A 23,329-nucleotide genomic window follows, 5' to 3' on the forward strand; every position below is an offset into this window, starting at 1 on the left:
CTCACACAATGAACACCTTACAGCCTGAGTGAAAAGCATAACTTGCTACAAGTTTTTAAAATGATTCAGCCCATTTTAAGAACTGTAGGGAACTAGTAATAGTTAACATAATAAATCACATACATTACGAACTAAATAAAATCAGGATAGAAAAACATTACTGATGCACAAAGTCAAAGCACATGTGAGAAAGTAATGTAGTAATGTAGTTTTTAGATTATGGCGCACAAAGTCTACTATTTGTTTAATGGGAGTAATTCCAGAATTTTAAAACGTAAAGAAAAATTCCAGTGACTCGGTTCGTATATTTAACCAGAAGGGGGCAGTCGAACTTTAAAAGATTAATCGAGTTTCTCTACATGACAAGTTTGAACTTCTCGTCGTTTCATGGAGGTATTCAAAGCAGTTCGTGGTGAGAACCGTTTAGTATTTTTGATATATTTGTGTATAAATATTTGTACAGAAAGCAATACACCAAAGGTTGCAGAAGCATATTTTTTTGTATTCAGTAAGTTCAGAGATTGGTGGATGAACAGTCTGTGGATTTATTCCCTTTTTTGATATCTTTGTATTTTGGTGGTTCCGTTTGTCTTCATGTAATTTATTACATTTATTTTCTTTTGTTAGCAGCCCGGAACTCCGTTCGTTTTAGTCACACCTGCTCTCATTTACTAATCATGTCACTTTGCAGCCATTGTTTCTTTTCCAGTTCCCGCAGATTCTCACCATTTCTTTGCCTGACTTGTCCTCAGCTTGTAACGGGTTTCTTATATTTCTAGTCCAGTTTGTTTCCGTTTTACTTTTTGGGAGTAAACATAATTAAACAACTTACCTACCCGTTGCCTCCTTCCCTAGCATTTGTGTGCATTGCAGGCGGAAGGGCTGCTAATGCTGCAGCGCCCCCGTGTGGTGATTGAAGGAAGTAGCACCTCAACTTAATGTTTCAGCGAGACAGAAGGCAGTTTTCTTCCTCAGGGAAGATATTATCTTGGGAAGATGTTTTCGAGCAGCGGAAAGGAATATTAGTAAACGAGCTTAAACCCAATTTTTACTTAATGTTTATCTTTAGTGGACTCATTGCTTTCAGGGTTATTTCAAGATTTTTCAACTGAGCTTAAGGTAGAAGTAGTTAATGCAGTTGCATCTCAATAAATTACAAACATCAAAAGGTTTGATTTATTTCTGTAATTCGATTTTAAAAAGTTAAACCTATTCTATACATTTAATATGTGATATAATTAAGTCTTAACTTTTATTGTGGCTTCCAGTGACTGAAAAACACAAAATTCCAGTTCTCAGAAAACTAAAACATTACGTAGTGCTAACAGTGAATTTCTGATACACTATTATGGCCCACACAAGCATGAAACTGCTGATATTAAAGTTGTTCAAACACAAAAGGTCATTGTTGAAGAAGCGGGCATTTAGCAGGTGTTGAACCCAAGTAAACTAATAGAAAATTTAGTGGGAGGAAAAACTTGGCGAAACAGATGGATTTATTCTGAGATTTAATTATACTTAAGTGGATGCTACTTGTCAGTTTGGCAGTTAGTTGTACTGGATTTCATTTAGAGGTATCAGAATAAATGGGCCTGGCAACAAATGACTGCCATATATAAATATATCATATATATTTAAATTAAAGCCATGCAATATTTTCCTTCCACTTCATAATTATCCACTATACATAAATACTTAATGTTACATTTGCATTTTATTTGTTAGAGAAATGTCACAAACTCAAACTTTAATGTATCTGATGTGACAGACACAAAGTAATCCAATTTAAATGTCATGAATTTCACAGCTTTCACAAACGAATGGTCACCACACTGCTTGAACTTTGACCTGGCGAAGATGTTGGTCATCCGTAGCCTTTCCAATGCCACTTTCACTCAGAAAGAGTTTAACTTTAGCCAGAAGCCAACTAAAAGCTCAACCGACTTCTGGTTAAAGTCAGAAGTCGCCAGATTTCTAGATGTCTAAACTAGTAGCACCACCAACCAGTTCCTCCGCTCAAACACTTTATGCATTTGATGTGTCACACCCAAAATAATTGTTTGTTAAATGTACAAAAAGTAAGGCGTGGCTGAAAAGAAAACAATATGTGTGTCCACGCTATTGGCCAATGATGCAGGTTGAGCAGCATGAAATGAAATCCCTGGGAGACTTTATACAAGCTGCCCATCTCACACTGAATACATTGAGAATTTAATTTAGAAAAAGAGATGTAAATATTAGGTTTTCATAATGAAAGTCCTTAAACAAGACTTTTCTTATAACTTCTCCTGTCCCCCAACATCTGGACAGCATCATAAAACCTTAAACAAATGTTTTCTATTAAATGGGCCAATAATTTGCAGAGAACCTCGGTTCTGACAGGGGGCGTCTGTTCTTTACAGTCCTATCACAAAAGCTTGAGGGGATCACATGATCACTGTCAGACACACGTGACTTACCCGGTTTTCAGGGCTCATTTGAGAAGGAATCGCCTCAGTAATTGCAGCCCAGGGAAGGAGGTTTCCTGACTTTAAAAGTGGTGAGTTAAATATTGTTTACATGACTGAGCTACGTTTCACGCTTTATGTCATGCCTTTGCAGCCAGCAACGCTACCTTGCTCATTCGATTGCATAATAATTCCCTTTTGTCATTCCTTATGATTAACATTTTTGGGCATCATTTCCCTTTAGCACATGCATCAACAGGCGAGAACATCAGTTAATTATGCTCTTTTGCATCTTATGCGCGTCGTATTTTCCTGACAGTATTACGGTAAAGTAGCTGAGGCAACACGGAAGAGCCTGCGCTGCCCTGCTGTGTAATCCTGCGTGGATATTTGTTCACTCTTTACAAACATGTCTTATCGCAATATTTCCAAAGAGGCTCTGGTTGGCTCTCTCGCCGTCGGGGTTGTTTTCGTGGCAGGATATGTCCTTGGTAAGAGCGAAGAGGTTCGGCTCTTTTTCATAATGTAAATACAGTCTGAGATTTACAAAGGCTTTCCAGGTTCCCGTCCAGGAACAGGTTTGCGCGAGCGCGTGTGTGTGCACAAGTTGGAGGGAAAAGTCGAAATGGTCCATATTCTAATTCATTGATCTAATTTAAGTGCAACAAAAATAACAAAAGAGAAGAAATCCTTCAGGATTAGACTGGTGGTGTGTGTGAATGTGTGTTATATTTTCAAATGTTAATTTATTTAGGGTATAAAAAAAAAACAAGGTTAAGGAGAAAACCGTTTTAGTGTAACTGGGTTTTTGAAGTAATAAAATTTTTTTTTATATAAATGCGATGACTCCTCAAACCTAATCTGAGACAACTGTTTAAACTTTGATGAAATATCCTGTTTCAAAATAATTACTTACCCCTTGAATTTTTCTATTTGATATGTTAAACTTTATTATAGTTTAATAAAGCATATTTCACTGTGTGTATATATTTCACTTTTTAACTGAACCTTTTCTGTTGTCCATTGTGCTAGGAGAGAAAGATGTCCCAGTAAATGGATTTGAGAAACAGATCTATACAAAACAAATGCTGCACTTAGTAAAAGCTAAATTATTCAGTCAAGATAACTTTCATGTGTAGTGTGTATCTTATTAAATTTTAAGATTTGTTGCGTACCGCCCATTTAGTTTTTCTTGGTTTCTTTATGACTCTCCTCAATGTTCTATGTCAGATAAAAATCTCTTGTCAACCTATTATGTTTCACTAAAGCTACAACATTAAATCACATAATTTTTTCCTTTGTATGTCGTCTTATAGCAGCGTCTGTTGCTTCAAATACTTAAATTGCATTTCCCTTCTGAGGTCATTTACCCTGGATTACTTCTCAATTTAATAACAGCCCCTACACCAGACTGCAATTCCATGGGGTCTGGACTCTTGAGATCCTTATTGTTTCATGTTTGCCCTCAGGAAAAAAGAAATCATTCAGAATGAGCATCTCCAAAAGTCACGTCGGGGGAAAAGACAACCCACTGATGCAGTATGTGCTTAATCATTCGCTGAGGGAACATCCGGTTCTGAAAAGCCTCCGGCTGGTCAGTATTGGAGTACTGCTTTTGTGAGTTCTGTGTGGTCAGATACAATCAGGTTTCGGGAAATTGTATGTGATCAGTTTCTGTTCGCTGCTTTTAGAGAACGATGCAGGACTCCTGGAACTTCATGATGGTTGCCTGTGAGCAGGCGCAGTTCATGGCCAATTTGGCTAAACTAATTAAAGCCAAAAAGGTACTGGAGATTGGTAAGTAGGCGTCCAAATTAGTTTCACTTTCTCTTGCCTTGATGACAAACTGTGAGGTTAAAAATTATGTATTGCCACAATGCAAGTTTTGTGGAAAACTGTTACAGGATTTCTTATGGCTTTTGACACTATTCTATGACAGGCGGATCACTTCACAATACAAGGTTGTTGTTTTTTTTTAAACATCTTAAAAATGCATTTTTATTTGTACAGCACTTCACAACAGTCACTACTGAGTCAAAGTGCTTTCTATTAGAGCCAGAATTAAAATGCGACTAAAGTAACAGACTAGAATAAAGACAGATTAAAAACAAATTAACATAAGTTTCGTAGTGCTACCATGTGCTAAAAGCCACTCTAAACAAATGTGTTTTAGCTTAGCTTTAAACAGGAATAGATCATTAATGGTAAGCAATTTAAAAGGCCATGAATTTCCCAGGTATGGACCAACTTTTGCAAATGAATGGTTACCACACTGTTTGAACTTTGACCTAGGGAAGATGTTGGTCAGTAATGTTTGGGTAATGTGTGTAAAAGGTCACATAAATAAAAAGGTGCAACATTAAAATATACTGTTAGCCAGTGAATGGAGTACAGAAGTGATGTGACTGTGTCTTCAAGTATTTATCAACAAATAAGGGAACTCTGCTTTACGCAAACATAAAGTTCATTGCAATAATTGATATGGGACCCAATAAAAACATCCAACCTTTTTAAGGTCATTTTGCCCCAGAAGGGGTTTAACTTTAGCTGAAATTAAACCTACATCTGGGTAAAGTCGGAAGTCACCAGTTTTCCAGATGGTGAAACTGGTTATGCCATCAACCAGTTTCTCACATTTGTAACTGTTGTCAATTCTTACTGCTGAATTCCTCACCGCAGGTCTAAAGCGAGGAGCCAAAGTACCAAGATCTGGGGAAAAAGACTGTTTTGTATTGTTTTCCCTTTTAAGACTGTTTTAACCAGTTTTTATGGATCTTTAAAACAATCTTTAAAAATTCTTAAATGGTTTCTGACAATACTTTTGAAATATACCAATAAAAAGTGGGAACCGCTTTCTTTTTCTGGAAATGTAGGAATCTTCTTCCGGTATTTGTGTGGGTGGTGCTCAAGCATCAATTTTTATAGAACATATTAAAGAGTGGCCATGCTGAACAGACCGGATTTCATTCATTTTTAAATCTTTAGAAATAATGGGCCACAAATCAACATAAAGTTGAGTCAAATTGGTCTAAAACAGTACCCTGCTCTCGTTCTTATATAATCTGTTCTTTCATCCTTCCACTGTGATGCTGCCGCCTGGCCAACAGCGCTGCACACGTTTCAAAAGCCGATTAAAAGCCTGTTTGGATGCATCTGCTGCCAGGAAATCAGCTTTCTCCAGGAGAAGTGTAGCCTGCTGAGACATACCTCTGCAGACAGTCACCCTGATGTCTGAGCTGAGTAGCAGCGTGTTAGTCTGTACGGAAAGAGAAGGAACTCTGAAATATGTTTTGACCAAATCAAACTTTATTTCTTAAGTGCATCTTTATTTGTATTTATTATAAAAAGACATGCATAAAAAGGCTTGTTTGCATTTTAGCACAAGCCAGCTAATGATTGCAGTACATCCTTTAACTTTACAATTGGGCTCTACTTTGTGTGCCTGTTTTTTTTTTCATCCCAATAAAATACACCAAAGTTTGGCTTTACTTTGAAACTTGGTTATGAATATGTTATCAGGTTATGGAAACTACTGATTGTAAAGCCACAAGGTTACTTACGTACTTCTGAAGTTTTTACTTATTGTGTTATCACATTTCAACATTAACCCTGTATTCACAGGAGTATACACCGGCTACAACACTCTCAATATGGCGCTGTCCTTGCCTGAGGATGGAGCTGTGGTAGCATGTGACATAAGTGAAGAATACACAAATATCGGCAAACCGTTCTGGAAAGAGGTACAGTAATTATCTACTCTGATGACTGAAATACAGCAGGTGGCATTCTGGACTTAATCAACCATATATGCTTTGTTTTTATACTATATATTGGAAAGAGGCTGTAGTTCTGTTGATATTGCTCAGTATGTTGTGATGAAACAGCTGGATCTGCTGGAAGCAAGGGGTGAACTGAATCAAAGTGTATATGCCTGGTGTAAATATGAGTTTCTGATTACTGATTTTTTTGTTTTAATGTTTGTATTTTTGCTTACAGGCTGGAGTTGAACATAAAATCGATCTCCGCATTCAACCGGCACTGCAAACTCTCGGTATAGTGCTTCAAATCTTCGATAACATGAATTTAGCAGGGATTGTACTTCAGATGTTGGGAAAGTCACTGGGAATTATTCACTTCTTAAACACAGGAAGTCCTCATGTCACTTATTACTTTTTTACTGTTTGTTCAATATGCAGATATGCTTAACTCAGAAAAGCCCGTCTGGGTTGTAAGGAGTAACTCATACATAACGCAACCTGTTACAAATGTAGCTTAACCTTTTATATCCGACCACTATAAAGCTTCATCTCCACATAAGTAATAATGGCTAAAATGGCTTTGAATAGCAGATTTTTAGTCATGAGTCAGAACAAAATCTTAAATTCCTCTAAATATGAGAACAAATAGTTGGTTTTGTGCTGCCTGAAGCTATACAACAGACAATACTGTTTCTGTGCTGCATCTAGTGAAATAACTCCAGCAGTAAGGGGTGAAAGCCTAATCAGTTTCTTATGCTTGACTTACTACCTAAACATACACGTTTCCACTGTTTGTGTTTTTCTTTAACAGATGAACTCCTATCTTCTGGCCAGGCCGAAACGTTTGACTTTGTCTTCATTGACGCAGACAAAGTTAACTATGACAATTACTACGAAAAGTCTCTGCTACTGCTGAGGAAAGGAGGCATCGTCGCTATCGACAACGTGAGAGCTTCACTGAAAACAGGAACGTTCTTTTTCCATTTATTATGGATGGTAATACATGTTTGTGGCGTTTTCAGGTGCTGTGGAGTGGGAGGGTTCTGAATCCGTCTCCCAATGATGCCGACACCGTTGCCATCGACAAGCTGAACAAGAAGCTGCACAGAGACATCCGGGTTACTTTGAGCATGCTCACAGTGGGAGACGGCCTGACGCTGGCGGTCAAACTGTAGTTTTCCATGATGTCTTTGAAACCACTATGAGCTTTAAACTGGATCATTTTAAAGTCACATGCTGTATAAATGTTACATTTTTGGGGGGAGTTTCTGCCTAAACACAGAACTTTCACATTGGTCTTTATGACAGCTAACCTCTGAACAATGGCCAGTGAATCTGATTAAAGTGAAACATTCCTCTTGAATTACACCAAGTTGCCTGTTGTAATAAAAATTAGCGGAGAATACAGTCTGATTTCAAGATTTTTATTTTGCAGGGAGACACACGCCAACATATAGACTGCTCTTTTAGTGTCGTCTCTAAAACGGAAGAGAACTTGATTCAATGAGGAAAACTTTAGCATTGCCAAGCAACTAAAGACAAACTAGAAAATGTGATACACCACAATAAAAGGCTCTACTGGAAATGAGTGAGGAGCAGCAAAATTCCACCAGGCAGTATAACACTACCAAAATATGCAAAGATAGGAGTAAGAGCTTAAATAAAAGTTAAATATTCTACTGTGCAAAATATCAGTTGTACATTCTACATAATCACATTGCAGCAGAATATTAAGGTTCTGAAACCACTCGGGATTGCCAAACTAAAGCTGGGTTTTTTTTTTCTGTTGTGGGGGAAAAAAATGGCAGAAGGGGAAAGTAGCTAATAAATAAATACATGTGGCTGAATCACAATGACAGGAGGTTGGTGGAAATGCTCGATTCCATCTCGTCGGTGCCTGCATATTGGGATTCTACTTGGTTTGGCCTCGTCGTTAAAATATCTGTCGCTGAGAGCGCAGAATCTGCTGATATTCTTCTGAAACGGTGGAGCGGTTCTTTACGCCTCCAGCTCCAGGCCTAGACCGAGCTTGTGACCACCAGCGTTGATGTTCTTCCCATCCACTAATGCTGAGAGGCTTAGCTTCATACCTGAACAAAGGGTTAAGTTGAATGATTGTTTTTAAGACATCTTAATTGTCTTGCTTTGAGATGAGTCTTACCAGGCCGCAGGGTCTGGGTGTATCCAACTCCTACCAAGCTTGAATTATTCACCTTAGCCTGAAGGAGAAGCAGGAATTTTCTTAATTTCAAAAAGGTGAAATCCAGAGCAAAGACTGGTGCATTTATTTAGGTTAATCAGTGCTTTGTGTATGGCTTCCAGCTACAGAAAACTCAAAATTTAGACTATTACACAAGAATTGAGTTATTTTTGATTAAGTGTTATGTTCTACTCTATCATGGATAAACTGCTGACTTGGCAATCATAAACAACTTCCACAAGGAAGGTAACCATAGCAGGTGGTTCATAGTACTGCATTCTCAAATGTATTGATGGAAAGTTGAGAGAAAGGAAAAACTAGTGCAAAAAGAGCCCAAGCAAAAGGGATAGCGACAACTTTGAGAAGATTGTTCAGCAAACCTCATTCAAGAAATTCACAAGTCAGTGCCTCAGATGTGACAGGACAGTTTACTGGCCAATCAAACAAATGTGGCACATTTTTACAGATTATATTGAGTGATAATGTAGGAAGCCTGAATTTCTCAGGGCTGTAGTTATCTCTGTTGCTTATTGGTGTGGTTTTTCTTCCTCCAAGCTTTCCATTAACATGCTCAGATGCAACATTCTGAAAATGCAATACCCATAAAATTCCTTCTATAATATATATTTTTTTCGGATAAGCTACGATTTTAATTGTAAGTATCACAAATATATTATCATCGCTACATGAGTATAGGCAGTTTCAAACTCACAAGTTGCTTGAACTGTTTTGAATATTAGCCAGCTCTTCAAATACATGTAGCGATACTCTCAGAGCCGGTAGCACATTTAGCTGCATTTGTTTATTGCGGAAGCAATTTTTTTAAAGAAGGGGATCAGGATGTTCTGCGAGAGCCAATAAGAAACTACAACCAATGTGTTTTTGCCAAAGCAGAAAATGTAACCAGTTGGAATTTATTTATTTTTTTAATAATCCCATGTTGTTGGTGTAGAAATGAGGTTTTTTCCCTCAGGAGTTGGATTGACGACTCATTATCTGGGATCTAAGTCTAAACTGAATCGTCATAATTAACATTTACACACATTTTACTTTTTGAACTGAAATAAATGAACTTTTTAACAATATTTTAATTTGAGATCTACAGGTAAAGCTGCACTTACTGATATGGAGGCACTAGAGTCTAACTGGTATTTAGCAGCGATTCCGAAGCGAGTGCCGTTGCTGCCAGCGGTCCAGGCGAGGTTCACAGCCGTCTCCAGGTCCTTGTTTACCTTCTGATAGATAGATCCACCAAACTCTGAGCCGTCGTTTCTGTGTCAGGGGAATGAAAGGATGAGCGCGTCACTTGAAAGTTAAAAAACCTTTAAATATCTACACCTAAAACAAAATCAAGACGTTAACATAATGTTCGTGAATGTTATTCATTTTGAGACTTACATATTGGTGTGAAGCTGGAAGTCCCCGGTCTTGTACCCAATAGCAAAGTTGCTCTGAGTCATCTTAGATTTGGCCGAGTCAAAGGTCATCTGGTAGCCACCCAGCCAACCCTCGTATCCGGCCACCGCCGCTGCATGGATAGTTGGACCGGCAAAGTCTAAGTCCACATCGACTCCAGCGTTGAGGTATTCCCGTTTATATGCTGCCTTGACTTTACCGCTCTTCTTCCTGTGGCAGTACAACAGAAGATGAACACTGAGAATACACAGAGAGGGAAAAACTCCAGTTGAATAAGATGCAATTCAAATCCAACTTGCCCTGTGTTGGGTGAAAACGTGTTTTCAAATTGAAGTTTCAGTCCCTTGGTGATCTGTTAAAAGGAAGAATCTGCCATAAGTAATTTAAAACCTTATCAAAGTGATGGAAGAATCGCAAGAGGAGCAACGTTTCCCCCATTTACCTTATCCTCAACACAGACTTCTGTCCCCAGGGTGTTTTCCGTGGTCCACTTCTCTGTAAAGGTCACCCCATACTCTGGCAACTTATACTTGGTTTCCAGAGTGCCAGAGACCTTACTGGTGTCTATATTTGAGGAGCCAGATGTTTTAAATTCCTGAAAGGAACATAAAAGAAAATTACAAAAAGCTCAAGACAATATAGATTGGAAAGCTTCTTTATCTTTCAGTGCTGATTGATAAAGTGTTGATCTGAGGCTAGCCGTGATGGCAATTATTTCAGAAATTACTATATATTTTTTTGAAGAAGAATACGAGGGGGGCACCCTGATTGAGAAGGCGTGGTTGAACAAATAACTAGCGGCAGAATCATGTAGTACGAAAACTGCGCATGTAGCAGCGTCATTCTGGAAACTTTTGGGTACCCCCTCGTAAGCACAAGAAAAAATTTTCCTGGCACCTTGCTGGATCGATCAATCTATGGAGAAGAAAATTACGGCAAAAGAGGAGCCAATTGGTACCCGTAAGTCTAGCTAATAAAGTGGCCACTCAGCATAATTTCACAAAACTTAGAAAAAAAAAGGTTTAATGCATTGGGGAAAACGTTCTAAATCCACAGTGCAACAGAACGTAGAACCTCTAACAAATCCTATAAAATAAATGTTGCTTTTGTTTTTAAGGACATCAACGTTTTTAGAACTTTCTAATTCATAATCCACAACTTCCTGTTTCTCTGTGTTGTAAATCAGACATGACGGACTGATCTCGTCATAGCCACAAGACTGGACAAGGACCTATGTTGGGACTTCATCTTACCACTCCATTTGAAGACGTGGTCTTCACATCAAGCTTAATCATTCCAAAGCCTGTAGAGACAGAGACTGTGAGCACCTGCATCCACCGCACACTTCCTGAAAAGACTCATCTTGTTTCTAGTTACCATATCCTTTGTGGAAGATATCCTTTGCCGATTTCCCAAGGTCGGCATATGCTGGAGGAACTGCCATTATGTCTATCGGAAAAAGGTTTCAGAAGAGACGGGGGAGAAAAATAGCAAATTAGTCTGTGAAATTGCATAGATTGGTTACCAAACTTTAATGGATTTCATTGGGATTTTAAGGTTAGGCCAACACTATGTAGTGAATAAATGTGAAGTGAAGTAATGAATTGTAATCAAACTACAGCCAGAGTTACTTTCCATTGCCTCGGCTGTATGTTTAGGGTAATCATCCTGCTTGAAGGTGAACTTCTACAATAGTGTCAAGTCTTTTGCACCTCAGTAATGTTTTCTTTCAGTCCTGCCTTGTGTTAAAAGCTCCATCTTTATGATCACATTTCCTGATCCTGCTGAAGGTTGATAGTTTCACAGTATAATATTGCCACCACCATGTACCACTGTATACACAGTGTGTCCATTGTGAGAAAGGCCATATTCGTCAAGTGCGTGACCAACAGTTGTCCTGTCAACATATTTTCCCTAAGCCATGGATTTCTGCAGCTCCTCCAAAGTTACCACTGGCCTCTTAGATGCTTCTCTGATTAATACAGTCCTCGCCCGGCTTGTTAGGTTAGGTGGATGTCTCAGGACAGGGCCTGTCCTGAAACAGCTGCAGTTGTCCTGTAATTCACAATTCTGCAATACCTAATGTTAGCCCATCAAATAAAATCCCAACAACACAGGGAAGTTTGTGTGCGTCTAAAAAGTACGAAAAGGCACAAAACACCAACAGTCATAACACTCATCATTTCTAATGAAATTTAAAAGTAATGGGAATACAGACATGATGAATGATTATACAAGCTTCCTTTTTACATAAATCTACTGAACAGTTTGAATAAAAGTGGACTGTCGGTATAGCTCGGGGCACCAATTGACTAAGTCAAATAGTCAAGGTTAAACTGAAAGGCACCAGCTCTACACAGCCTGCTGGGGAAGTCACACCTTGTTCTCATGTTGCCAATGTGCTACTTATTGAACAGTAAATGTAAAATATCAGCTAGGATTTTACTACAGGAAGAGCAACCGATTATCATGTTGCATTGAAATGACGTATATGGACAAATAATTTCAATTTCATTCAATCCGGATGGTTTCATTCGGACTATTTTTGTTCATTTTCGACGTGAATCAAGCTAGCTTTCACCCATGATGATCCGCAGTCCGAGTATGTCGTTCCCACTGTTATGAAGGAGTTTCGGAAAGTGAGCCAGGGGGGCGTTTTACAGCTTCCAATTTAGGTAACTGGTCTCCAATGAGCTTATATGCAAACAAAACACAACCAAATGAATGCATAGGAGCTAACTACTTACCAAGAATAAGGGCTATTCGGTCTACCGGTGAGATTAGCAAAGGTTGGATGCAGCCGGTGTAAGGACGATATGGAGGAGATACTGCATAGACACCCTGTTGACCTCGGCACCGAAGGACCCCAAAATAAAGCCGTCAATTTAGCGCCTGATGAAAATCCGACGGAGATGAAAACTTAATTGCTCTTTATCTAGGTAATTTAGGAATCTATTTTACGAGTTACTCAACATAAAATGTAAAATATCTTTGTTTTGAAATATTGTATGACTAATTTTTGCTTGGAGGACACAGGCAGTAGAAAGATATCTAAGTCACCATGGTAACTAATATATGCTAATACGTAGCCATAAAGCTAATGTGATGATTCATGATCAAAAGCAAGAAATTTTAGCTTGCTTTAAAAAAAAATACAGATGTCCATATATTTATTTTATTTAATTTTATTTTTGTTTTGCGTTAAGCTTTTCCAAAGATGTTTTTATTCAATCTTACAACTGTTTGAGTTATATTCAAAATGCCATATAAAATAAATATGGCATTTTAAATCAGTGTTTAACCGATTTAAAATGGGGAATAAGAGTTGATGACGGATGGGTCACTCCTAAAAAGGTTGCCTTTTTCTCTTGCCCACAATTAATCTTGTTAATCTACAATAAAACTATAACATCTGGCAGGATCAACTCCTTTACTCTAAAGCAGTGGTGTCAAAACTCCAGTCCTCAAGGGTCGCTGTCCTGCAGTTTTTAGATGCGCCACAGGTACAAAACACTGGAATGAAATGGCTTAATTACCTCCTTGTGTAAATAAGTTCTCGAGAGCCTTGCTAATGACCTAATTATTCTGTTCAGGTGTGGTGCAGCAGAGGCAGATCTAAAAGTTTCAGGACAGTGGCCCACCAGAACTGGAGTTTGACACATGTGCTCTAAAGACTTCAACAAATCACAATGTAACTACTAAATAAGAGTCATCCTGTGTGGAATTTTGAGCATAAAATAGTGTTCTGTAAAGGTCTCAGAGGTTTGTTTGCAAACATTATAATCAAAACCAAGGAACACACTAGAAAGGTCAGGGATAAAAATCTGGAGACATTTCAGTTTTGAATATCTATCTCACAGTGCTTTGTTCAGTCCATTATCTAAAAATGGAAAGCATATGACAACTGCAAACCTATAAAAATGCAGCTAACCAGGTGAGGACTGCATTAATCCAAGCAGCCAAGAGGCTCATGATAACTCTGGAGGAGCTGTACCAGCTCACAGCCCAGGTGAGAATCTATTGAGTGATTTAAGAATTCCACAAATCTTATTTTTATGGAGTGGTGATAGAGCAATTGTTCAAAGAAACCCGATTTAAAAATTGGCAAAAATGTAATAAAGACTGGCAAAATAAGGAAAAAAAGGGGTGGAAAGTATGGCAGACAACTAGCACTACACATCACCTTCAATTAATCAGAATTGAAAATTGCTGTCCACATCCTCTTAACTTTAAGGTATGAAGTCATGCTAGAATGTACATTTTTTCAACGATTGTGCAACAGACAAAAAAAATGTTTTCCAGTTCTTTAATGAAAGAAATGACTGACCAAAATAAGCGATGAGGCGCTGAACACATCAACCTTTCTGAATGAAAGAATATTTTGGATTGTTCAATACGTCATGTTTCCGATAACCTGCAACGACAACATTCTCTCAATGAAAGAGCACAAATCAAAGTCTACACTTAACACACTGTATTTCAAACATACAATTCAAAATAACTGTAAACATTTCTCTCAATGTACATGATTCTACATTGTGGAGGGGAAGTATAAAAATATCTATTGACGTTTAAAAAATAAATATACACACATACAGTAAAATTTCTCTTAGGGGTTAGTTTGGTACTGACTAAAGTCAAAGGAATAATATCAGAAAAAGCACAAAAATTGGTCTTAGTCTTGTAATTTTATAGTGCATGGAGATTTCTTTCATCTAAAATTACACCGACACGCAACAAGAAATCTGAAAACATTTTCATGGAGTGAAATCTCTTAATTGGCAAGGGAATACTTAAGACGTATTTCAGAGACAGCAGAAAAGTTTTCTTCCCAAGGATTTGGCTGATAATGACATGTCTTAATAAATTAGACCTTGTTAGACAATGAAATAAAATATGATCTCAGAAAATACAGATATTGACCATTTCCATGCCTAAAAATCACAAATGTCAACCAACAGCATGACTTGTGTCCAACTAACAGCATGACTTGTGTCAGAAGCTACAAAATATGCAATCCTTACTACATGAAAAGATTTCCCTCTTGCTGTAACTCCACTGTGTTCTTTTAAACACAACATGACTGAGCTTACAGTGGATTTTGCCTAAACCACCTAAAAACTGTTAATATGATGAAGCGAGTTAGAGGTGGACTCCAAAACTAACGGAAGGCTTGGCTCTGAGCATCACATCGGGAGTCTTTGTCGAGGATGTCACAGTTGGCAACTTCACAAAACGAAACACAAAAAAAGAAAAAAGAAAAGAAAACAGGTGAGCCGCAGTTAGTTATCCAATCAGCCGCTTCATTATGGCAGGTCTGGAGAAGGGCCAGCAGTACTCGTTGGGGACGGGCCCGTTGACGTTGCACTCGAAGAAGGAGAACATGGGGAACCAGATGCGGGCTCGCCGACTCTGCTGGTACGCCCGGGTGTTGGCCAGAGTGTGGTAGTAAAGGAAGAGTCTGGTAGTGATATAGAAGGCGATGAACACGTCAATGGAGTAGTGTTCGTGGGCAGCCAGGATGAAGAAGATCCCAAAGAGGTTGAGGACCCAAGACAAGGTGTGAATGAAGTTCCAGCTTCGTGGAGTGTCTGAGCGAATGAAAAGAAGAACGTATTTGTTAATATCACCCATAAATGCTTCACGTTGGAAGAGAAATTGTCAAAACAAAACAAAAATGGATTCCATTTTACTACCCCCACCCCAGCTGATACTTTGTAGAAACACATTTGATTATATCTGGAAAAAAAAAGTTTATAGAAAATGAAAACTTTTCCAATTTTTCTTTACAAAATAGCTAAAGCTCAGTGAAAAGTTTTCAGATTCTCTATTGGATTTTTGTCTGGACTTTGACTGGACCATTGTAACATGAATTTGCTTTGATGTAAACCATTGTATTTAAGCTCTGGCTGTAGTTTTAGGCTTTCTGTCCTGTTCGAAGGTTAACTTATTCATCATTCCATAAAATTTTATATATATATAACAAATTTTCTTTTAAATATTATGCTGCAAATGTTCTTGCGGTATTGTGATTATAATTTTGGAACCTCTAATCCCTGCAGTTCTGTATGGCGGAGGTTCTGTAATGCTGTGGGACTGTCTCTTCCAAAGTCCCTGGGAACTTTAGAGTGCATGACATCACAAACTCTCTAACATAAAGAGACTTTTAATTAAAACTGGTCAAGAATAAAACTCTACACCGAAAACAGGTCATAATCTGGTCCATTCAGCAGGATAACAATCCAAAACAACAGGGTCAATTTATTTTTAAACGAGATTTTGCTACTGCAATAAATATAAATTCATTTTAATACTCTTTATACATTTTTACCAGGGGTGCCAACAATTGTAGAGGGCAATGTACATGAAATATATTTTGTTGTACTCACATTCAGTGACAAAGAAGTTGAGCATTGTGAGGACGACAGTATGGCCGCTGAACATGTAGTCCCCACATGTATGCACGCCGGTCAGGGTCATCCCAAAACCACTCCAGATGGCCACGGCCCGCTGCAGTTTGGCCCACATGTCGCCATAAATCTACGATGACGGAGGAAGTGAGACCGCCAAATATTGTTGCATCTAAGACAGGATGAAAATGGATGAAAAATGGGCCAATTTTACCTTTCCTGTGCACTGCAGATGCTGCCCAGGCACGGAGAGGGAGGTGACAAACATGGTTATGCACCGCAGCATGAAAACTGTCCCCATTAGGCTACACATGCGTCTCAAAAGGATGGACCTGCAAGTCAACGCAAACAGGGAATTGTTTGTCAGGCAATGTTCTTAAGTCTTTATTGTACTTTTCATCCACAGGGGGAAAAACAAAAGGTTTTAGATCTAAGAAAAACAGCAGACAAAATAACTTCAAAGCAATCTATAATGAGTTAAACCAGGGTAAATGTGGGAGGAAAAAAGTACAGAAATGTGCAACTTTCACCAGATTAGTTTAAAGTATTAAACTATGTGTTGATGTTGAATTAGATAATATTAGACTAAAATCCTGATAAAAGTGTTAAATCTGTCAAAAATAATTAAAAAAAGATAAAAATGAACAAATCTACAACTTGAATGACAACAAAATAAATAACTAGAAAACATATTCAAAATCCATCTTATAAAGAAGCTATAACCTCCACCTTCTAGAAACCTAAACTGTTCACTGATTGATTACATTACCTGTGTTTATGCAGCAGCAGAACCAGCAGCCAGATGTTACAGAGAATCACTCCACATGCCTCTGCCATAGAAAAGGCCCATGGTATCCTTGGCACGCTGTTGAAAAGTGTAAAGTCTTTTTTTTTTTTTTTAAACACAACACCAAAAATACCTGACATGCCCTCAACAAAAAACAAAAGAGATGAACCTGTGTTGTGTCGACAAATAGAATAACTTTAAAAAAGCTGAAAGCATTATTTTACTACCAGCTGCCTGACCGAAAAGACAGAACGTGCTTCTGTTTTCCTTTAGCCACAAGGCCTTGCAAAGTGTCGACGCCCCTTGAACTTTTCCAGCACTACCACAAATTTGAATAAACACTGTGAGCTGGAGCATACTGGAAATGTTTGCAAAACAAATCTAAAAGTATTTTATCCCGATATGCTTTTATTTTTTGTTAAATCCATCACTGGGTACTTGCGTGAGATTTATTCAGCTGCAGTAACATATTCATTTATTTTAAGGCTTTCGACCGAAAACAAAAACATTTAAACACAATATGAAGTAATCGGGGTGTGGTTCAAAACTGAACAGGACTGAAAACATTTACTTTCAAGTATTCTTCTCCTTCAAGCTGCTCATTAGCAAGAAAATCATGGGACTAAATTGGGGAAATAACTGACGTCAGCATGTTTTATTTCCCCAAACGCATCCTGAAGCGGCTCTCTGGAATCAGCTGTTCTCTGATCAGGCGGCGCATTTCCATGAAAACTCAAAGCCGCTCTTGAACGATAGATCGCACCTCGGACCAGGTCAGCTTAAAAACTCTCTGTGATCTCTTTGAAGCCGAGTTTCCTCATCAGGAGTTTTGTGAGGACAACAATAGACGGAAGACAGCAGGAGTAACATCAAAAATATAAATTCTCGTTTCACCCACTTCGCCGCATTTCACAGCTGATTATCTCTGTGTGTCATAATAAAATAAAATAAAATTAAATTTAAAAAAAATCAGGATTTGTGAGCGCTGACCTGTCGAGGAAAATGTCAGGCAGTGGCGGGTAGGTGCGCATGTCGGGCACCCTTTCGTGGACTATGACCATGACGAAGGACGTGAACCCGAACACAAACACCACGTAGACGGAGCTGAGCACCGTCTTCCAGTATTCGGGGTCCAGCCGCCTCATCTGCTGCTTGTACTTCCCGTTGGTGTACTGCTGGTACTCCTCCCCCACCGGAGCCGTGTTGGTGCTGTCGCAGTCCCTGCCGGGGTCTCCGTTGCACAACCACTCCAAGTTGCTCCCGGAGCTCGACGGAGAGAGGCCGTCGAAGGGGACGCCCAGCTCCTCCAGCACGTCCATGTTCTGCTTCTGCAGCTTGCGGATGGACATCATCAGCCTCTTGATGTCGCCCAGCACCTTGAGCTCCAGAGGCGGCGAGCGCAGGTCGTACTCACTGAGGGCAAGCAGGCTGGTGCCGTCCAGCCGGTGCTTGTTGCACAGCAGGTCCACATAGTCGCAGAAGCCTTCTTCCTTTAGCCACCTGGCTACGTGTTTAGGCGTCCAGTGACGGACGCTGAGCTGGGTCATTTTCTTCTCACGCCGAAGGCTGAAACAATGAGACTTCAGTGTGAACGCAAAGTATTTACCGTGTCTGCAACACCGAACAAGGCTAAAAGGGAGAAGCAAACTTGATCAGGTTATTTATAAATACATTTCTTTAAAACCGACTAGAGATTGTGAGCTTCTTTCTTCCTTAAGAGAAACAACATGCCGTTTGAGTGAGATAGCAGTTTTTGAAACCCAACAGAAAAATGCAATGATTGCATTCTCGCTCACATTTACGAATAAAAGGAGGAACCCTGAGTTCCTTTAAATTAAGGCAAAAAACATTTGTTTAGAGTCGCCTTTGATTAATAATGACATTGACAAATTCTAATCTGGATCGCAACTTTTCATGACTTCTTTATTTTGCCACTAATACACTTTTGTTTGCTTATTGTGTTACGTCGTCATCGTGTAAAACACGTTGAATTGCCTTGTTGCCGGAATGCGTTGTGCATATGAACTTGACCAGATATTTTTCAGAGGAAATGGTAGAGGAAAAAAAAAAGTTCAATCATTTGTCAACCAAAACTCATGCCCACATGGAGAAACTGACGTGTTCTCTTGGTTAAATATAGCAATAAAGTCAATTACGCAACGGTAGGAATTTCCTATACTCCCACTTTTGAAGGGAAATGAGTCTCCAAGAATGTAAGGCAACCAAAGTAGAAAATAACCAATATTAATAAAATTTGTGAGAAAGGTAAACAAGACTCTTTTTAAAAACAAGTTAGAGTTCCGCCAATATTTGGTAATAGTACAATCGGCTGGGCCCTTTAAAACAGATTTTTCATTTAAAACGGCATTTTCTAAACATACTCAGAATAAAATTAGTTCTCTTTTTACCATTCATTTTTAATTACATGTAATGCAGGGCCAATTGCTGAAGTTCAAGTTACCTTTAGTAATGTCAACATTACTAAAGAGGTGTTGAAAATTACTGATTCCATATTCTTAAACTGCAGAATAATCATCAAGATTACTTACATAACTTCATTTTTAAATTAAGCAATTAATTACTGTTAAATTATACCAACGTTCTGTATTTTTAGTGCCGAATCTCATTAATATCCATTTTGCGTACGTAGCAGTATGTACTATATGAGGGAAATATCATTTTCTTGGAAACTACACCCCAACACACCCTTATCCCTAAAATGACCAGAGAAGTTTATCCTAAGAATCAAAAGGGATACTTCAACAGAACACTGACTTTAACGTCTTTAAATATAATTAATTAATATGAATTAAATCGTCATACTTATCCTCTCAAGTTTTTAATATAAGACAATGAGGCTTCTTTTATTTGTAGAGTTGAGTGATTGCTTTTCAAAATCCTCCACCCACAACAGCTCAAATCACTGGTAAGTAAATATGATGAAGAGGAGGTTTAAACCACCACTTTTGTTGCTCAGTTTTTATCCTGCAACTTGACCTGGGTTGTCAGGTTGTAAGCAAACACAATTTCCGTCTGACAAAAACGTGAGAACAAATCTAAGCATCGCCTACGATCTATGTCTTCTAGGAAATCTATCCTAGCTTAATCGAGCTAACGGGCGGTAGCTTGCTCTGTACACGTCCTTAACAGTCACTCACCAGTTTGAGACGCACCTGAAGGTGACACGGAGCTCCTTCACTCAGCTAACTAACTAACCGGCATCTCTCGAAAACTAACCGACACCCTGTGAGCGGAGCATGAAGCAACACGAGCTTGGAGGAAATCATTTTGGCCGAGATTCGCGCTGACTAGCTTACTGTTGACAAGCCAGTGCGCTAATGTGCAGAATAGATGCGCACTTAAAAAAAAAAAGAGCTTTAGCTCAAGCTGATCAACACTGACACCTAGTGGTCAAAGTTGATACTGCAGGGTTTTTCCAGCATCAGCTTTTCTAACTGTGCCACACTGTGAAATTACAAGAAAATGTTGTAATTTAATGATTTTTTTTTCAGGATAGTGTCCTGAGGTTTAAAAACTTTATCAAATCCAATAAGAATCATTTTCATTGTGGAAAGGGTTTTCTTTTCATACAGGTAGCTAGAAATTAGCTACTACTACTATTACAGGGCCTAATTTTAGAGCAAGTGCTTCTTTTTTGGCCAGAAAGCCTCCCAGTCAACTTGGATTTAAAACCAGCTAGTCATTTGTTTCCATATTTATGGTAAATGTCTAGATCTGATGTGCTATTTACTTTGTTCTTTGTTTCAACTTTAGTTTTTTTCTTTGATTAAGAAATTCTTGTGAATATATAGGAAAAAATGATAAAATGAACAACAGTATTATAATTTATGTATTCTGTTGCTCATTTATTTATTTATTTGTTTTTTTGTACAGCAATAAAGTAAGTCATTAATCACAGTGGTCTAAACCTGACATTAAGAAAATAGGTCAGTGTTTTAATTTTAGAACAGAGCCACCTGTCTATGTCAGTACCAGCATGGCTGTAGTAAAGCCTCAACAGTTTGGAAATACATTTTATATCCTCAGGGAATCCAGAGAATAAATCATCCAAAGTGGTAGTTTTCGGAGTAGTATTTTACTATTTGTGTACACAGAATTAAGCAAAATGCAGGATACAAGCAGTGCAGTTTCTTGTGTCACTGCCTCTCTAAAAGAACTGCAGAAGGTTTTGTATGGAGGTAAGAGATTTGGGAACCATGTGGATGAAGTTTGGCCAAACCTCTACATTGGGAACATGTAAGTGTTAACTTCCACAATATTCGTTTCTCATCCAATCGTCCCGTGCCAAATATTATGCCTGCGTGCTTTCTCCTCAGGTCAGTTGCCAACGACCGCTACAGTCTGTGGAAGCTGGGAATTACTCATGTTGTGAATGCAGCTCATGGGAGGATGTACTGTCAGGGAAGTCATGACTTTTATGGCGCCACAGTGGAATATTATGGAGTCCCCGCTGATGACTCGCCGAGTTTTGACCTTTCTCGCTATTTCTTGCCAACTGCTGAGTATATTCACAACTCACTCAACACGAATGGGGGTAAATACCTGTCAAGTTGCCTTAGTTTCATTATTTAATAGAATAACAATAATGTCCTCCACTTTAATTTATTTTCTTCCACTGTAGCTCGGGTGTTAGTGCACTGTGCAGTCGGAGTGAGCAGGTCTGCCTCGCTGGTGTTGGCTTACCTCATGATCTACCATGCTTACACCCTGCTGGAAGCCATCAATAAGGTCAAAGAGTGCAGGTGGATTTTCCCAAACAGGGGTTTCCTAAAGCAGCTGCGTGCTTTGGATCTGAAACTACACAATACTCCTGCCAATGGGACTTAAAACATCAGTTTTCTTCAGGATGAGTGATGCTGCGTGTATCTGCCAGCAGAGGTAGACACAAAGCTGGCCAGTGGCAGAAACAAACTGAGCTGCTGCAGGGTACCTCCAGACCAGCAGGGGTCTCCCAAGAGCTCCTTCCAAGTTTTTAAATGCGTGTAAATTTTAAAGGGATAAAATTAAAATAATAATATAGATTACCAGATTACCTATTTTGAAATCAGTAGGACAAATGACAAAAGTACGCTTACTCTTGATAAACAAATATTAAACGTCTGCATGAGAATTGAGGTGTCATCACACAACGGACAAACTTTGTGATGAGTTCAATTATTTCTGCAATTATACCCATGCTGAAGTCACAGCAGTTGTAAATGAATCTAACGAGTAATTACAGGTTGTAATTTCTGGAACACACGACTAATTAAACTCGTTCCTTCTTGCTTGACTCCACTGAGTCTGCTTGAAACAGAACAACAGAACAAATGTGTCGGTCAGTGAAATGCTCTGCAGGATATGTCTGGCTTTCTGTCTGTTGTCAGTTGCACGGGCTTTCTGAAATGCTCATCTCTAACGGGCTACTGATGAGGTGAAAAGCTGTGCTGACTGTTGATTCCAAGTCAGTCACATCAGGGAGGAAGTGAGTGACTCAAGATCCTCAATGCTCTTCACATGAGTAGTGCAGAAAATGGAAGCAACTAGAGGGGCACCAGAATTTGATAAACTCGGAAAAAGAAAATAAAACCTCTTTACGAGGAGATGAGAGAAGCCTGCACCCGAAACTACCACACTCTCCAGTAGGCCGGCATTGATGAGGATGGTTGCCTCAAAAGCAAGGGTTATATTCAAACAAAGATGAAGGGCAGGCATGTCTTCACAGGCTTCAATTTTCTTCTTTCATACTTCCAGCTATGGATACACCTGGGACTTCTCTGTTTATGAGAGGAAAACAGCACTAGAAAAGGTCTCGGTTACGACTCTTTGACAAGGCTTGTAAAAACGACATTGCTAGGGACAGGCTACAAATAGTTTGAGGACAATTTTCACACCAGTCCCATCCTTTTCCAATATTTCCTATAGCAGATCAGGGTGTGTTACCTTAAGTCAAAAGGCAATGCCCTTTCTCCAAGATCTCCTCAAGGCAGGATCTGTTAGCTTCACTCCGGCTCACTCCTTTGTCCAGTACCTAGATACCTGCGATGTCTTCCTCTGCTCCACCATCCACACAACAGTGACACAGGAACGTGAAGGACAGCAGTGGGTGCTGAACAAAGGACATTCAAGTTCAATCAAGATCTCCACAAAATCCAGAAGCAGCATAGAACATTTTTCTACCACTTATTTGACATAGCAATCGTTAAACATCTTCCTTCTCTTCAAAGAGCTCTGCTCAGCTGACCATTCATGTGACTCTCTTTTATAGGAATATTGCAGACTTTTAATGAGGTCAATAACATGAGCTCTAA

At 38.9% G+C, this 23,329-nt stretch overlaps 4 protein-coding genes and 1 long non-coding RNA gene across 8 annotated transcripts in view; 2 read left to right on the forward strand and 3 right to left on the reverse strand.

Moving 5' to 3' along the window:
* The window catches only part of LOC103481474 (uncharacterized), a 98,603-nt gene extending 96,302 nt beyond the window's left edge, over nucleotides 1–2,301 (reverse strand). The window contains exon 1 of the long non-coding RNA XR_536307.2: nucleotides 833–2,301. This is a non-coding gene — a long non-coding RNA (uncharacterized LOC103481474). The remainder of the gene's footprint in view (nucleotides 1–832) is intronic.
* LOC103481472 (catechol O-methyltransferase domain-containing protein 1) lies at nucleotides 327–7,612 on the forward strand. Of its 3 annotated transcripts, none has more exons than XM_008436937.2 (7): nucleotides 327–412; nucleotides 3,917–4,041; nucleotides 4,139–4,244; nucleotides 6,069–6,187; nucleotides 6,444–6,498; nucleotides 7,017–7,150; nucleotides 7,228–7,612. In XM_008436937.2, the coding sequence occupies exons 1-7, from the start codon at nucleotides 388–390 to the stop codon at nucleotides 7,378–7,380; spliced, it is 717 nt and encodes a 238-aa protein (XP_008435159.1). In that variant the 5' UTR covers nucleotides 327–387; the 3' UTR covers nucleotides 7,381–7,612. The 3 variants fall into 3 exon arrangements, with proteins under 3 accessions (XP_008435159.1, XP_008435160.1, XP_008435158.1); XM_008436938.3 differs by lacking the exon at nucleotides 327–412 and adding an exon at nucleotides 2,434–2,539; XM_008436936.3 differs by lacking the exon at nucleotides 327–412 and adding an exon at nucleotides 2,779–2,938.
* Nucleotide 7,613: 1 nt separating this feature from the next.
* Nucleotides 7,614–12,727, reverse strand: LOC103481475 (non-selective voltage-gated ion channel VDAC2-like). Its single transcript, XM_008436943.3, has 9 exons — nucleotides 12,569–12,727; nucleotides 11,199–11,270; nucleotides 11,075–11,124; nucleotides 10,264–10,416; nucleotides 10,121–10,173; nucleotides 9,804–10,031; nucleotides 9,527–9,677; nucleotides 8,367–8,424; nucleotides 7,614–8,295 (listed from the first exon to the last, which is right to left on the reverse strand). Exons 2-9 carry the CDS (start codon nucleotides 11,263–11,265, stop codon nucleotides 8,204–8,206), a joined length of 852 nt encoding a protein of 283 aa, XP_008435165.1. The 5' UTR covers nucleotides 11,266–11,270; nucleotides 12,569–12,727; the 3' UTR covers nucleotides 7,614–8,203.
* Nucleotides 12,728–14,115: 1,388 nt separating this feature from the next.
* Nucleotides 14,116–20,367, reverse strand: samd8b (sterile alpha motif domain containing 8b). Of its 2 annotated transcripts, none has more exons than XM_008436945.3 (6): nucleotides 20,192–20,367; nucleotides 18,009–18,584; nucleotides 17,001–17,096; nucleotides 16,446–16,563; nucleotides 16,211–16,361; nucleotides 14,116–15,412 (listed from the first exon to the last, which is right to left on the reverse strand). In XM_008436945.3, the coding sequence occupies exons 2-6, from the start codon at nucleotides 18,563–18,565 to the stop codon at nucleotides 15,108–15,110; spliced, it is 1,227 nt and encodes a 408-aa protein (XP_008435167.1). In that variant the 5' UTR covers nucleotides 18,566–18,584; nucleotides 20,192–20,367; the 3' UTR covers nucleotides 14,116–15,107. The 2 variants fall into 2 exon arrangements, with proteins under 2 accessions (XP_008435167.1, XP_008435166.1); XM_008436944.3 differs by having other exon boundaries at nucleotides 20,177–20,367.
* Nucleotides 20,368–20,982: 615 nt separating this feature from the next.
* LOC103481478 (dual specificity protein phosphatase 13A-like) lies at nucleotides 20,983–22,305 on the forward strand. The gene is made up of 3 exons (XM_008436949.3): nucleotides 20,983–21,275; nucleotides 21,356–21,573; nucleotides 21,661–22,305. The coding sequence occupies exons 1-3, from the start codon at nucleotides 21,145–21,147 to the stop codon at nucleotides 21,864–21,866; spliced, it is 555 nt and encodes a 184-aa protein (XP_008435171.1). The 5' UTR covers nucleotides 20,983–21,144; the 3' UTR covers nucleotides 21,867–22,305.
* Nucleotides 22,306–23,329: the final 1,024 nt, after the last annotated feature.

This window comes from Poecilia reticulata, chromosome 19 (genome assembly GCF_904066995.2).
Source record: "Poecilia reticulata chromosome 19, P_reticulata-male-v2, whole genome shotgun sequence".
Lineage (NCBI taxonomy): Eukaryota > Metazoa > Chordata > Actinopteri > Cyprinodontiformes > Poeciliidae > Poecilia > Poecilia reticulata.